This window comes from Trichoderma asperellum, chromosome 1, assembly GCF_020647865.1.
Source record: "Trichoderma asperellum chromosome 1, complete sequence".
NCBI classification, from domain to species: Eukaryota; Fungi; Ascomycota; class Sordariomycetes; order Hypocreales; family Hypocreaceae; genus Trichoderma; species Trichoderma asperellum.
Genome location: NC_089415.1, coordinates 1,930,121 through 1,944,547, shown reverse-complemented (window position 1 = coordinate 1,944,547; position 14,427 = coordinate 1,930,121). Strand labels below are relative to the sequence as shown.

At 49.8% G+C, this 14,427-nt stretch overlaps 3 protein-coding genes across 4 annotated transcripts; 1 reads left to right on the top strand and 2 right to left on the bottom strand.

Annotated features, from left to right (window-relative positions):
• Positions 1–2,894: 2,894 nt before the first annotated feature.
• Positions 2,895–6,272, top strand: RSR1 (Ras- protein rsr1; the record flags this gene model as incomplete). Of its 2 annotated transcripts, XM_066126086.1 has the most annotated exons (9): positions 2,895–4,354; positions 4,468–5,051; positions 5,139–5,170; positions 5,236–5,262; positions 5,345–5,424; positions 5,496–5,518; positions 5,585–5,613; positions 5,668–5,925; positions 6,039–6,211. In XM_066126086.1, the coding sequence occupies exons 2-9, from the start codon at positions 5,020–5,022 to the stop codon at positions 6,209–6,211; spliced, it is 654 nt and encodes a 217-aa protein (XP_065982183.1). In that variant the 5' UTR covers positions 2,895–4,354; positions 4,468–5,019. The 2 variants fall into 2 exon arrangements, with proteins under 2 accessions (XP_065982183.1, XP_065982184.1); XM_066126085.1 differs by having other exon boundaries at positions 2,895–3,826; positions 4,018–5,925; positions 6,039–6,272.
• A 218-nt stretch (positions 6,273–6,490) lies between these two features.
• Positions 6,491–7,887, bottom strand: TrAFT101_000597 (uncharacterized protein). The gene is made up of 2 exons (XM_066126084.1): positions 6,804–7,887; positions 6,491–6,739 (listed from the first exon to the last, which is right to left on the bottom strand). Exons 1-2 carry the CDS (start codon positions 6,976–6,978, stop codon positions 6,621–6,623), a joined length of 294 nt encoding a protein of 97 aa, XP_065982182.1. The 5' UTR covers positions 6,979–7,887; the 3' UTR covers positions 6,491–6,620.
• A 4,039-nt stretch (positions 7,888–11,926) lies between these two features.
• Positions 11,927–12,838, bottom strand: TrAFT101_000595 (uncharacterized protein). Its single transcript, XM_066126083.1, has 2 exons — positions 12,651–12,838; positions 11,927–12,591 (listed from the first exon to the last, which is right to left on the bottom strand). The coding sequence occupies exons 1-2, from the start codon at positions 12,758–12,760 to the stop codon at positions 12,432–12,434; spliced, it is 270 nt and encodes an 89-aa protein (XP_065982181.1). The 5' UTR covers positions 12,761–12,838; the 3' UTR covers positions 11,927–12,431.
• Positions 12,839–14,427: the final 1,589 nt, after the last annotated feature.

Sequence of the window (14,427 nt, the reverse complement as noted above, 5' to 3'; positions counted from 1 at the left end):
CGTACCTGGCACAGCAAGCAGTAGCATCGTGTTGAATGAGGCGTTTTGGTGGTATCCTGGCGTGCCTTATGTCCTGCTACCTACAGTATAAGCTAGAAGCAAGGGCCTGTATCTTAGTAATAACACGAGGCAAGAGACACCTTGGTAAGCGAGCTTGCAAGTTCGTGTTAATTCAATCAATGGCTGGCAAGAGAGGACGGGCCGTCTATCACGGCCGCTTGCAAGTCAAACTACACATTCCCTGGTACTATAACAAGTACCTAGCACCTTGTATGCACTGTGATGCACCGCCCACCATTGACGTTTTCTGGTGAACTTCCAACCTGAGGCTCTGATTTTTTGTCCCCCAAGTTTCTCTCTTCCTTGTCAAGTCAACCTCTCCCTCTCCACTGTTGATAGATATCAATACCTAGGTACCCTGCCTTTTCACCCAACTTTCTGTCCGCCCAATCCAGCAGTTCTCTCGGCCGCACCATTCTTTCCAGGTTGTTTCTTTCATTTTCTCGTCCCAACTCTTCCCTCGCTGTCGATCAACTCCCCACTGGTCAGCAAGCAAGACATACAGTACATCTAGCAGGTATAGTAGCTGACCCTCATGTGATACGACAACCCAGCAGTCAGTTCAAGTGTGAGTGGTCCACGGCTGACAGGTACAGGGCGCCTGATGAGGAGCTGATCGCAGACTAGCTGGCCCGCCACGCGCGAGGGGCACAAACCGGTCCTGTTTTGACAGCTTAGAGGGGCCGGCACCAGCTAAGCCGGCCTTGGCCTGGAGCTTCTTGTTTCGAGCCCCAGCCGCTAAAACGCAGCGGGGGAGAAGCCTCACGAGAGCCGCTGGCGAGATGAAATGGCAAAAGCACCGTCAAACGTTCGCAAACTTGGGCCCTGCTAGCCTTGCCAGGCCATGGAACCTACGCATCGCATGAGCCGGGCTGTGATGTCGCTGCCGCCTCTCTCTCCACTCTGCTCAAGCTCGCCTCAACATCAAGCCTTATGCTAGCAGTGGTGCTATGGAGCATTTTCTACCTAATGGGCTGGTGGATGCGCCTCTTGGGACTACAGTGTTGGGTCATCGTTTAACGCGTCTCCTCCAAGAGCTCCAAGAGGGCGCTAAGAAAGATTACCATCATTTGGCCCAAGAAGAAGCACTTACAGGCATTGGCAGCAAGAAGTACAAGCGAGGCGCCTAGAAGAAGCTTGTTTGCTCACTGCCATGCCCGCTCTTCGCACTACCTGGCACAAGTACGAGGATTTTCGATTTCCGACTCGGCTCCCTCCAGGGACTAACACCAACGCAAACGCGCTGCAAACCGAATCTTGCGTGCTACGAATGTATTAGCGCTCGTCTCTGCCGGTTTGCCGCGGGTGCTCTCCACGATGCTGGGAGCTGTGACAAGTTTGCGCGGGCTCCATCCATCAGATCCTTTATTAGTGCCATCTTGGGCGTTCCACTGGAGCTGGCATCGCTCCTCTCGTACAGGCATGACTCGATTCCAGCGCCATGGCACACCACCAGGAGCTAGTTGAGCTGCCTTATGCCGTGTCGTGGTGGAAAGCGCATGCTCCCAGATTTTTGGGTCTTCATTTTCAAAGCCGTCCTTCCTCCCTTGCTGCTCGTACCACTCTGAGACAAGCTCGAATGCGCCTGATTCGCGTACGGCCTGAGCCTTACATTCTCAGAGTAACCATGGCTTGTTTGCTGGCTGCTTGATGATCTTCGCCGGCCCAAAGCGTGAGGGGTTTTAGTTCTTTGCTTTCTTTCCTCCATCATCCTCTATGCTCTTTTGGCTTAGATTGGCTTCCGCTCTATTACAGCATGACGGGGTTCCCTTGCCCTGGTGGTACGTCCCAAATCCTTGGACGGCGGACCCGACAGGACAGTTCAAATTTTGAAATGGGATCCTCATTTTTATTGCCCCCTGCTGAGCCTGTCTTGGAACCCTACCTTAGGCATTGATTTCGACTGGGCAAAAAAAGGCTTTTGGGGAGAGAGGATATTCGTACCTAATGCTACCCCAGCTGAACCTTCCCTCAGATGCGGCACTGCCACTGGCGATAACACCAAGTGCGTCTTTCTTTTTCTCTCCTTGAACCTTGAGTCTATACGCTACTCGTAAATGACACTGCTATTACATGAGCCAAATCCTTCTTCTCCCTTCCTTGCCCATCTACTCAGCACTCGAACAAACACTACTACTGCTAGTACTGAATGAGTGATATTGCCATCATACTAGGTATCATACAGGTAGCTCTTTGCTGGGGTTGGTATTCATGGCAGCCCTTTTCTGCTGGCCTTACACCCGTGCTCTCTTTCGTCATTGATGGGGGTGTTGCATGGATTCCCACCCCCCGGCTCACATTAATCGGCACTCGGCCATACTGCTGGCACTTGTATAGCTGGAAGCACTACTATTACGACCTGATACAGCTACGTACTAATCTACCGGTACTGCTACTGCTGGTACCAGAATCCATCGTGCACTGCCTAGGTGGCATTGATATATGCTACGCGCCGAGAAACGACAGCTATTCTTTGTTGGCACCCTCCTGCTGTCGAGGCTGAAGGCTGATCAATGGGCATGGATGCGCGGCATGCATATTTCAAGTCAAGCATACCCTACCTCCTAATCTAAAGCTCGCCAACTTTTCCACGCATGGTCATAGCATATACGTGATCTTTGCATTGAATGCTGAGCACGAGATTGTACAGGTACGGCCGTGGCAAAGGAGGAAGAAGATGCCCTGGTTGCCTATCACAGTACTATTACTACCATGTAATTACTACCACCACCATTATGCTCCCTCCTATCTGTCTCTATCCTCTTTCCTACTCCACACGAGATCGATGGTAGTGAGAATGTGAAAGGGGAAAATCAACACAAAAGACACAAAGAGCAAAACGGATATCCTCATCCAAGACGTAGTACGCGAGCCAAAGGACAGACCAGACGGGCAAACCCGTTGCTACTCACCCTCGGCGAGGTCCAGGGGCCTCCGAGAGCTGCTAGACTACCTGGGTAGTAGCGGCATTGAAATGTTTTAGCACCTTTTGGCACCCCCCAGCAGCCTTTACGAATATACTCCATACCTACCCACCTTACCTTATATCCCTCTTATGCCTTATACGGCGTTACTTGCGCCACTTACTCGCTCTCCCGCAGACAAAAGATCTGCTACTCCGCCTGAGAGAGAGGGAAACGCGATTTGAAACGACACGATACGACGCGGCACGATTCACACTCGCATTAACAGGCTCTTGACCTGATCTCCATACACACCCCGCACTATTTTATATCATACGCACCAAGAGACGCCAGCCCTTGCGTTCGCCCTACAGCAACTCTGTCTCTCTCCCTCTCCATAGGGACTAGACTAGCCTGCCTGGAGATGGCTTGTCTGGGGTTTTCTTTTTAGGTCCTGGGTAGGGAGTAGTACTGTTTGCTCCCCTCTACCTAGCAGCTTGGCAGCCGTTTATCAAGAGCCACATCATGGCTTGAATTCTTTCCTTTTTCCCTCGCTCCTCTGGTCTCTTGTGTGTTGCGAGACAATTGTTTCAGAGCACTACCACCCGCCTCACTTGTTTTTTTTATTTTATTTTATTCCTTATTTATTTTATTTTATTTCATTTTATTTATTCCTGTTTGCTTTTTTTCAATCCTTTCTTGTCTCATCTCGCCATTTTTCCTTCCCTCTCTCTGCCCGTCTTGCTATATTTGTTGATTTTCCCATTTGCTACTTTCTTTGCTATTTTTAAACCTGGTTATATCACTGCTATACTGCCGCCACTTCGCTACTGTTAGTAGCCGCCTAATGCATACCTGAGACTGTAAGTAGCCGCCGTATACAAAAGCGAAGCGCAGCCCGTGCTTCTTTGCTGTCGAATTTGATGATCAGCTCCTTTCCTCCCTATATACATTCTCCTCCTCCTCCTCCTCCCCCTCCCCCTCTTCCTTTTCTCTTGCATCTCCTTCATCTTTTGACCAGCATCCTGTCTAACGGCTTCTGACGTAGCCTCAGCATCCTTCCCACCAAGACTCGCCAGCTCATTCATCTATCCTCAACCACCATCTGCACTTACCTCCAACCAACAGCAGCCTACCCTCGCAGGCGCTATTCTACTTCTAGCCGGTCTCCCCCATCCCATCTCAAGGGATTCTCAACTCGACATCAATACCTATACCTGGTATTGGAGTCCTAGTCATACTTCCTCACCCATTATCAGCTTGCACTATCGTCGCCTCACCTTGAAAATTCGCGAGGTTGAATAACGGAAAGGGAGAAAAAAAAGCAGCGGATCGTTGTGACAAAACGAGACCAAGTGAGAGCGTTGCTGTTAATCTCACACATATACGGGGTACGGCAGCTGTTTCTACTATTTTCCCTTTTCGCCTAAGAAAAAAAAAAAAAAAGGCCCCCCGCCCTGCAAGGTCGTTTTAGTGCTGCAACTTGACATTCCCAGCCTAGCAGCCACATCAGTCGACGGCCGAGATCCTCGCAATCCCCGTCATTTTGCGGTTCCGCTCTGTCTGCCAGCACTTTTGCAATATAACCGCCATTCACCGCCCCCACGACGGTGCAATTTTTCCGGCCTTTTTCGACAGTGACATTATCTGGCTGATTACTCATTGCAAAACGACCAACGTCTTTGTCGAATTTTTTATCTTCTCCCTTTGCAGCCATTGCCTCTGATCTGTCTCCCTGTCGCATGCCCACTGTGTCCTCAGCCGTCTTACCTGCGCTTAGTGGTTCGATTGGTCGGCTTTTTATACCCCAGAACTTGCAGCATCTGCAGCTACGCGAGGCGAACGGTCCCGAAATTTGTCTCATCATCACCTTCGTGTCTCACAGAGTACAGTCGCGGACCGTCCCTCAAGGGTTTATACAGCCTGCGCGCAGCGTCAAAAGAGGCGTTGGTGAAGTTGTAAACACTTCACGGCTGTTATACGACAGCCTTCAGTATCCCCTATTATACGCCCCATAATTTTTTTTGGCCTCATTGCGCCATAAATCTCAGCAACCATGCCGCCTCGAAGCCCCTTCTCATCTTCAAGGTAATGACACAGCCCTGCTGCACCCGTTCGACATGTCGTGGCCCTGTCCTGGCTTTGACTAACAGCTTTGTTTCTCTCTTTCTTTAGCCGTGAGCTCCATGTAGTTGTTCTTGGTGCAGGTATGCCGTGCCTAAGTTTCTGTACCAAATTGGTGTATCACGTTGCTAACAGCGTTTTTATCCAGGTGGCGTCGGCAAAAGTTGCCTCACTGGTGAGTCGTCTAACTGAATGACGCACTACATGCGATTCCCGTTATCAAGCGGCTCAGGCCCCCGTGACTGACGTTTGGGCAGCCCAGTTTGTCCATAATGAATGGATCGAGAGCTATGACCCTACTATCGAGGACTCTTATCGCACTCAGGTTCAGGTTGATGTAAGTCTCCAAGGATGGTGCCTCGTGTCCGTGTACCGTTGACAGTGTATCTAACAACTATTTCTCTTCAGGGTCGACAAGTAATTCTAGAAATGTAAGTTTCCATTGGCTGTGAGTGCACCTTGGCCGCGCTGGGCGTATGTTGATATTGAGACAATAGCCTCGATACCGCTGGCACCGAGCAGTTTGGTATGAAATTTCTGCCTTCTTCTCCCACAGCATTGCCGACTAACGCAAGAGCAGTGGCCATGAGAGACTTGTACATGAAAACCGGCCAAGGTTTCTTGCTTGTTTTCAGCATCACATCTCCCTCGTCGTTAAGCGAGCTGGAGAACCTGCGAGAAGAGATTATTCGCATCAAGGACGAAGAAAATGTCCCCATGGTCATTGTCGGCAACAAGGCTGATTTGGAAGAGGGCCGAGTCATTCCTCGCGCCAAGGGCTTCGCTGTCTCTCAGAAATGGGGAGCTCCGTATTATGAGGCGAGCGCCAGAACACGAAGTAAGTTTTGTTTCCCGTGTGTGTGCAGGCGATCTACCTGCCATTCCAAACCTTATGCTATCCTCTCTCAAAGTTGCCCTTTGCTAGAACATGTGTGACTAACCATTTATCAGCCAATGTTGATGAAGTGTTTATCGACCTGTGCCGCCAAATGCTCCGCAAGGAAGATGAGACGGCAGAGCCCGATGAGGGTTCGAAGATCGACGCGCTCAAAAGTGCCAACAGCAAGCGTAGGCGACGCTCCAAGTTTCGTGACAGCACTCATCCGCGATGTGTGATATTGTAACTGGTTTCTTTCCATTACCAAGAACCAATTACACCAATATCGATTTTGAGGGAGAACGTGGAGGTTTGTCAAGAATCACCAGCAGACAGAGGAGCCCTTGTATCGGATGGGCTGCAAGTATGATATACCCGGATGATTTGATTGTGTTTGCTGTTTGAGCAAAGCGGGAACAAAAAATTGTTTTAGCATGATAGAGCGCCAGGTTTCTCTCACGGTACAGCCTCGAATCTCGCGAAGACTGGCCTTAGGAAGTTGATGGCAAGGGCATTGAAGCCTAGGCTCGATAGGGATTGAAAGACTGCATATCGCTTTTGTATTATTTTGCGGCAGAATGTTGCATGATTGCCGTCACCCTACCAGCAACTTGATCTTGGAAGCAAGACAAGACTGCTTGTTTGCCCTTTGTTTTTCATCTCCCAAGTACTAGAAGAGCAGACTGGAACTCTGGAGAAAGGCTGGGGACATGAGTAAAGGCATCGGCGGCATTAATAGATTTGGGCGAGCAAGACTCGGAATGGAAGTTGATACCTTAGAAGCATACAAACTCACGTGAGCACGGGATCAAGAAACGGTAGATAGATTAGTTAGTTACCTTCAAGTGTTGTAGCATTTTGATATATTTCTTCTTTCTTATCGGGCGTTGTACGGTAGATGCAGTTCTTGCACTTGAATTCATATAGAGCGAGGAAGAGATTGCTCCGTTGATGTTCGCGGGCGAGTCGTAAACTAAACACGAGCGCAATGAACATGCTAGTTACCATCACCATTGTCGAAGGAGGAGAGGAGTAAAACAAAAATAATAACAAAAGAGCAAGATGGAAACATAGATTCCAAGAAAATAAATAACAACTTCCCAGAAGACAAGGCAGGTGGGAAAAAAGCAAAAAGAAGGGTCTGGCCGGGGATTGAACCCGGGACCTCTCGCAAGCAAGCTGTAGGGTGTACCCTAAGCGAGAATCATACCACTAGACCACCAGACCGGAAATATCTTAGATTTGATGGGAGGACTGGGCGCTATTATTATATATATACCTAGTACCTGTTAATCTGTAAAACTCAGGAGAGAGTATGGTAGTGGCTGTCACTTGCAAATACTCACGATGGGCCCAAGAGACGTTGCTGAGGAGATGTCACAGAGACTATCTGCCAATGCTTGGCTCGAGTCATGGAGATCTCCCTTTGTGGTACCTACTACTAGTGGCTTTTTAGATGGTATCAACGTGACCAACTCCTGCGAGGGGCTCGAGCTGAATAGTACGTCCGTGACCATTGGGAGCAGGATATTACCGGTAGTACATGAGATGACATCGGCTTGTCTCAGACCAAGGTTAGAAGAATCCAATCGACCGCTGGGGACATCATGATACTTATCATCATAGTCTCAGAACCGGCCCGGCAGCACTTCTCACGTGTCATGATTTGAGAAGCCCAGGCAAACCAAGTCCCACCACGTATACCAGGGCTGTTTCTATTGGCCAGTACACCTTGAGGTAAGATCTTCGCAGAAAACCAAGCAGGAAGAAAGGAACCGACATATTAAAGAGTCTGGAGAAAGCCAAGGTCGTTGAGTGACTAAAGCATCCTACATATTGTTGGTTGCTGTCATATGATGAGCGGTGCGCAACGGCGAATCGAAATATATTCTGCAGAAGAGAGTGGCCGGTTCATGCTCTTGCATCATCAGTCTGGCTACCTTAGCATGTATACAGACTGACCGTGGATATGCCTGTGTGTATTCTTCGCACAGTCATCGTCGCGCAATATCTGGCAAAGATCGAAAGATGACTGAGAAACGCAATATGAAGTTGGGCACTAAAATGAAGACATGAAATTATATCTGGCGAGACATTCATGGCACTCATTGTAGTATTTACAGCAATATCAGAGTGAATGACCCAGCATAGGCTGCAAGAGGTGGTATAGGGTGCATATTGTCACTACTTGCGACAAAAAATCCCAAGAGTAGTGTCATATTAATGGTGGAAGCTGATGAAGATAGAGTAGTAAATTGTTGATATATATAATAAATAGTAGATGAGGTGAACTTGGGGGAGAAATCTCTGTTTTCTTTCTTTTTCTTTTTCCAGACAGGGGTTTATCGACTGGCGACGCTTTAGATAGATCGGCCCCAGCAGCGGAATTTATTCTCGATAAGGAGGAAAACGGCCATCGTTGCCATGAGACACCCGACTGGGCTGGACCGCTTGGTCTTGCGAGGATGGCAGAATGCAATCGGGGGACCGCTCTTGTAGCGATACTCACCACCTGTTCATCAAAATCACCGTGTGGCAGATGGTCATTGCACTGCCAACACTCGAAGGATTCAAACCTGCTCACTTCGCGTGCCACAACGGCTGAGGAGTTCTAGGCAACGACCACAGATCTTCATAATGGCAATGATAAAAGTGTCATTTTGAGCGTTGATCTCGTCTCCTGGTCGATCTGTCCTATTAGTGCCAAAGCTATAGGACAAGTGGGTATAAGTCTGGCCTCGGATTGTGGAAAAGTAGAGGACAATGTGAGAATTGAAAGTTGTCTCACTATGGGCGGTGGTGATAGTTTCACGAAGAGGGAGATGGAGGGAGACGGAGGAAACGGAGAGAACGAGAGAGAAGTGGGAGGATGTAATAACCAGCGTCGTCCCCTCCTCTTCGCTGGGTAGGGGCACTAGCACGGCCAGATAGCTAGAATCTGCCAAGCAGATGTAGGCTATACGCCAAATGAGATTTGATCTGGCTTATTCTTCTCAGGGGTGATATTGTGATAGTAATACTAGAACGTCAAATGTTTCAAAATAGACATCTGTAGCATCTGGCCACGGGCCACACTGATTGAATGAATGCGACAAAGTACACGAGAAAGATGCATGCTTTTAAGAAGAGGAGTTTGACTAATGGGATATGTGCCGAGTAGTTGTCAATGCACTTGTTGCCTTACGCGGGGTGTCTGTAGTCACGCGCTGCTCTTTTGAGGCAGCGTTGTCCGCGTGGCTTGCAAGTCGGATCGGATCTAGCGACTAAAGTTGCGGTTGTACATGATGGAGGTGATGGATGCCTAGCTGTCATCGCACAAACTTGATACCAAATCAAGAAAGGTGGCGAGCAAATGGCTTTTGGCTGTCATGAGGACGAGCCGAGCTTTTGTATGATTCATTGGGGGTACACTCGAGCCAGAGTACTTTCTGTACACGCCATCGACGTCTTCTCCTATTTGCTCACTGGTTGTTACCAGAAAGAGAGACAAATGGCTGAAGGTGTGGGCACTGCTCATGCTGAGCCGAGCTATATAATTTGCCTGCTCCCTGAATCTTAGCTCATCAAACGAGCCATGGGCGGTTTCATGTACCGGTTCTGGCGGCAGTGGTATTACTATTTATACGGCGTCGCGCGTTTGGCTGATGGCATTGCCAAACCTTTGGTAGACCGTAAGGGGGGCCTCAATCTGTCGGTCACTGGCCGAGACGCAGCCTCCCGGAGTCCTAGCAAGAGCCAGCAAAGCAGTCCACTCCCATCCTTCTGTATCCATCCACTTGGGCGGTACAAGTAGCCGATGCCCTTCCAGGATTGATCCTGTCATGGAGTGTGTGTGGATGCGAGGTGAAGAAATGTGATAGACATGGGCTGACACACAGTAGCGCGCCGCCTGCTCCCAGTTATGGCCAATAACATGTCTCGCAGCGAGGGCCCACGCATGGAAATGTGCTCTAATGGTACAAAGTAGAGCTCTTATAAGACGTGTCAGAGGCCGTGGAAGGGTCTCGAGGCATTCTGCACATAGTAGTCGATTTGGACGTCGGCGAATTTCTCTCTCGTGTGGGATGGAAAGATGAAATATGGAGCCCACGTCGGCTTGGGAGATGTGAATTGGATAGCCAGGGGCACTAAAGTGATCAAGATCTCGGTAGAGACTGTGGCTTTAGTTACTGATTCCCATCTCTGGCTTGGCCGAGAGCCGGGATGCAATAGTGACAGAAAAGACGGCATATAAAGGAGTTTGCAGCAACGACCAAAGGAGCAAGAACACAAGGCCAGAACGCGCTGGAGGCAGAAGAAGAGATTAAAACGACCCGATAGTACCGGCACAAGAGGCTGCCTGAGCATGAATGTGCCAAGTTGCCAAGCATGCTGGGCTTGAATGGGGCTGAACTGGACTGAACGGCAAGAAGCTGAACCACCCCTTTCTCCGAGATTGAGGATTCGAGGCGCTATTAGATGTCGAGACGAGTCCGGTTTGTCTGTCTGACATGGGCTCCAACGACTGGAGGTTCTCAGAAACTCGGGCAATAACCTAGATAGACGGCAAAGCCATTAGTCAGGAGGAAGAGTAGTAAGAGGCAGCATCGTCACGGGGGGTGGCAGAGTAGAGAGAAGAGACCCATTAAATGCATATTTAGGCGCATTGCCAGATTCAGCTGTGTAATTAATGCGTGCCGTATTCTTAGCATGGCACGAGTGGCTGAGCAGCAAAAAAATGGACACGAGCAGAAGAAGAATTAGGAGAGAATATCGTATGTTTGTAGGAAACGGAGAAAAAAGGAGAGTCGCAAACGGAAGAAAGAATTGCAGGTGGTCAGTTTCAGCAAAATGGAAAAAAAGAAAAAAAAAGAAAAGAAAAAAGAAAAGAAAAGAAAGGAAAAGGCATCATGGTAGCAGGTAGCTGAGCGTCGATAGAAATGGAAGGAAGGACGCGATGGGCTACCCGCGTGACCGCGAACAGGTACCTCGGTATTACTGCAGCCAGAAATTATGAGCATCATCTGTTATCTGCTACCAGGAACTGCAGATGGATACCTGTTGTAGCAAGAAGATACCGCTGCTCGAATAAGTACCTATATATATGCACTATCTGATGCAGTGGAAATATCCGTGATAATTGCATCGTGAGGTCTTTTCAAGGCGCAGCAATAGGCGGTACCTGACTGACTGCGTGTTTCTTCCAGCAAGCACAGAAGAGCTCAGTGTAGATGCAGGCTAGTACCGCATTGTAGGCAGTCAAACTGCCGCAAAGCCCCATGAATGGTATAGAGTGCTTATTCCTCAATAAAGGTAGGTAGGTACTAGTAGGTATTGCCATGGCCGATGACAGCACTGCTGGTAAGCACTCGCTGGGTGAGGCACTTGTAGATGTCATAACGGATAGCACTGTATCAGCCATTTGTTCTTCAGTAAAGTACTAGTATTGGCGTTGCTATTTCAGAGGAATGTCGCGCCGCAATCCCATATCGCTCTGGAAGGCTATCACAGATGCTTTTCCCAGCCGTCTGCTGTCGAACAAGCATTGCAAAGATGTCAGAGCTGCAGTCGCGCTCTACTTTTTATACCTATATATAGGTACGGCTGTCAGACGCGTCGATCAGAGTCTCCGTCGCCCGCCAGAGAAATAAACTCACAAAGACAAAGGTGGATCGTATCCCATGTTGTTGCGCGCCTCAGCCTGTCTGAACCGCCCCCGCTTGTGGATTTGATTTATTGATTCTCACGTTTTCCGAGTCGATCTGCTTTACAGTTCGGAGCACGGACGGCTCCCGTGCTTACTGCTAGTCCTAGGCATCTACAGCGGAAAGTGGAGATGTCACGGTTCTGCTGCGAAACCCACTGCACTAGATTCGTTCCGCGCGGAGTCCGAACATGATAACTACCTCTTGTGCCTGTATACGAGTAAGATATTAGCCTGGGGGGATCGTGGAGCGAGATTCTAGAGGGCCTGGTAGTACATAGTATCTCCCTCTCACCTCTTTCTTATACTTGGACCCTTTTCAGTTCAGATGCTTCGCGGCCGTCAGCAAATAGCATTTTGGCGTGAAATGCGAGGTAGCAGTACTAGGCACTACCTCTTATTATTTATTGGCAGCAAACCATCAGTCCAAGGACGGCTTTCCACCTCGGGGTCTCTGCCATCACAGATACGAGTACTGTACAGCTTCGTTGTCTGCCGTGTCCATGTAGGCCAAACGGCTAGGTTTCCCTAGATTGTGCTATGCTGTCCTAAGCCTAGGGCTCTCCTCTTCCCCCTACTTGCCAGTAGGGCAACGGACCACTACTGCGGCCGTGTGGTCCGCGTCGATGACAGATTCAGTCGCCGGTGGGTCGTATTGTGTAGAAACCGTCCCTGGTGCTAGCTGTGATTAGCATATACATATACAAGTACTACTATAGTGGTAGGTCTAGAGAGGTGGCAGCGGTGCGAGTACACATAAGAAACACGACTGAATGCTCGAGATTCATGGCGGATTACCAAACCAGTAGACTACAGAGCCGTTGCTCGTAAAAAAAGGACCCCTGCGCCTTGCCGACAGCCTCCGCCGGGTTCCTGGCGAGCGAGAGGCCCAGGCCAGCCCAGCCAGGGACAAGCGCCAGTGGCTTCGAGTGGTGTGATGGGCGCTGGCGAGCTTCGTTAGGGCATGATCTTCCCCTCTCTGCAGCAGATGGCGTCCACATACTATGTAACAACGATGAAGAAATGAGAAGCGACTGGGGTCCCCGTCGCGCCAGCGTCCAATGACGGCGGCCACTTTGACGTCTGGACGAGGGCAGCAATTTTGACATGCATAAGGTGCCTTGCTAGTGCGCGCCGATGACGACCTGTGATTGGCTAGCGAGGCTCTCCCCCGTAATCTGAGTATCTTAGTACGGAGTGGTACCTCTAGCGCAACTGACGAGTCCACGGCCTAGCACGTACTGCATGGTCGGCAGCGACCTAGTGCGGATGGAGCCCCACCAATGGGCAATTTGCACGTGCGCGTATCTTTCTGAGCTAAAGGATGGTCATGAGCAATGCCGAATCTTGGGTGGGATGCGAGGCCATCAGTCGTTGGCCGCGGCAGATATTACTGCTAGTTGTAGGTACTCCGTATTTGGATCAAATTTGTGAGAATACTTTTGATTGACTGATTGATCGATCGATCGAGTGTAAGTTACAGAGAAGCGTCTTTTTCAGCATAATGGCACCTTGATACTAGTGGCTGATTTCGTCTGCTTCCAATCTCTTCAGCTTCTATATTGTCTGCGTTGGGAGGTGATGCTATTCGCAGATTTCGTCCGTCCCCGCCATCGTCTTGCTTTCTCATTTTCGATCGGGAAGATGCGTAGGTTTCTATTCTCGAAGACGCTCTCAGCACAGTATTGACGGCACAAATCGGCGCGCGGCAGAAGAATAAATCTTGACTCGACCTAAACAAGGCCACCCGCCAGGCTGTCTCCGGCATGGGGTGTGTTACAGTGCATGCGGGTGACAGGGGCAATGATACTATAACTGTGATGGGTGCAACAGGAAAAAAAAAAAAAGAGGGAGGGAGGGAGGAAGAAAGAGGAAGAGAGAGGAAGAGAGAGAGAGAGAAATGGGCAAAAGGACGTCCTTTGTGCGTCCATATCTGTGTCGTGATTGTTCTTGTGTGACTGACTCGTCTCGTCGGTACTAGGTAAATATCGTGACTATCACTCCAAATTATGCTACAAGTACAAGCTGACGCTCCAAGCAAAGGTAGCACCGCATCGCCTGGCTGTTCTGGCAGTAGGACCAGTACTACTCGAGCATGGGGGCCATGGATCTTGCCAGCATTCTAGAAATGTCGGGTGAGACAAAAACAAAAGCCATACAGAAACGGCACGGTTTGTTCCAGATGATGGACGCGCTATGCTACCTTTGGTGTTGCATCACCAATGATGCATTCGCCGGGTCTTTGTCAGGACCCTGTCGGCGAGCTGGAGGGGTAGCTCCCAGTCGTCCTCGAGGTGGTACAGCATACAGCCGGTATGGCACAACAGGAGCAACTTGCCTCACGGGAACACTCAGTACGGCGCTTGCTGCCTGGCAAAGAGCTGGTCAATGGTTATCTCGTTACTGCCTACAGCAACCAGCTAACATGGCTCCATACTGTACTTGTAGTATGTATGAGGAGTGTGCTAGTGCTAGTGCCATTATCTAGCACGAAGCATGAGTAACGAGCATAGGTAACACATGCTAGCCGCAAGTATGTGGACCGATCAGACACCCCACACACACTTTGACCCTTCGCGGGACTGCCACTTTGGGGCCTATCGAGTGCTGCTCGTCGTGTTATTGGGCGGTTGCTCTGGCACGATAGAAACTCCCTGGATAGGATGCCCTGGCCTTCATTCAAAGTACGAGTACGCAGGCGAAGAGGCCAGGCTGGCCAAGCCGCTTTTGGCCCTTGCTGCCTGTAGCACACGGGAGCTTGGATGCACCTGGTTGCGGCG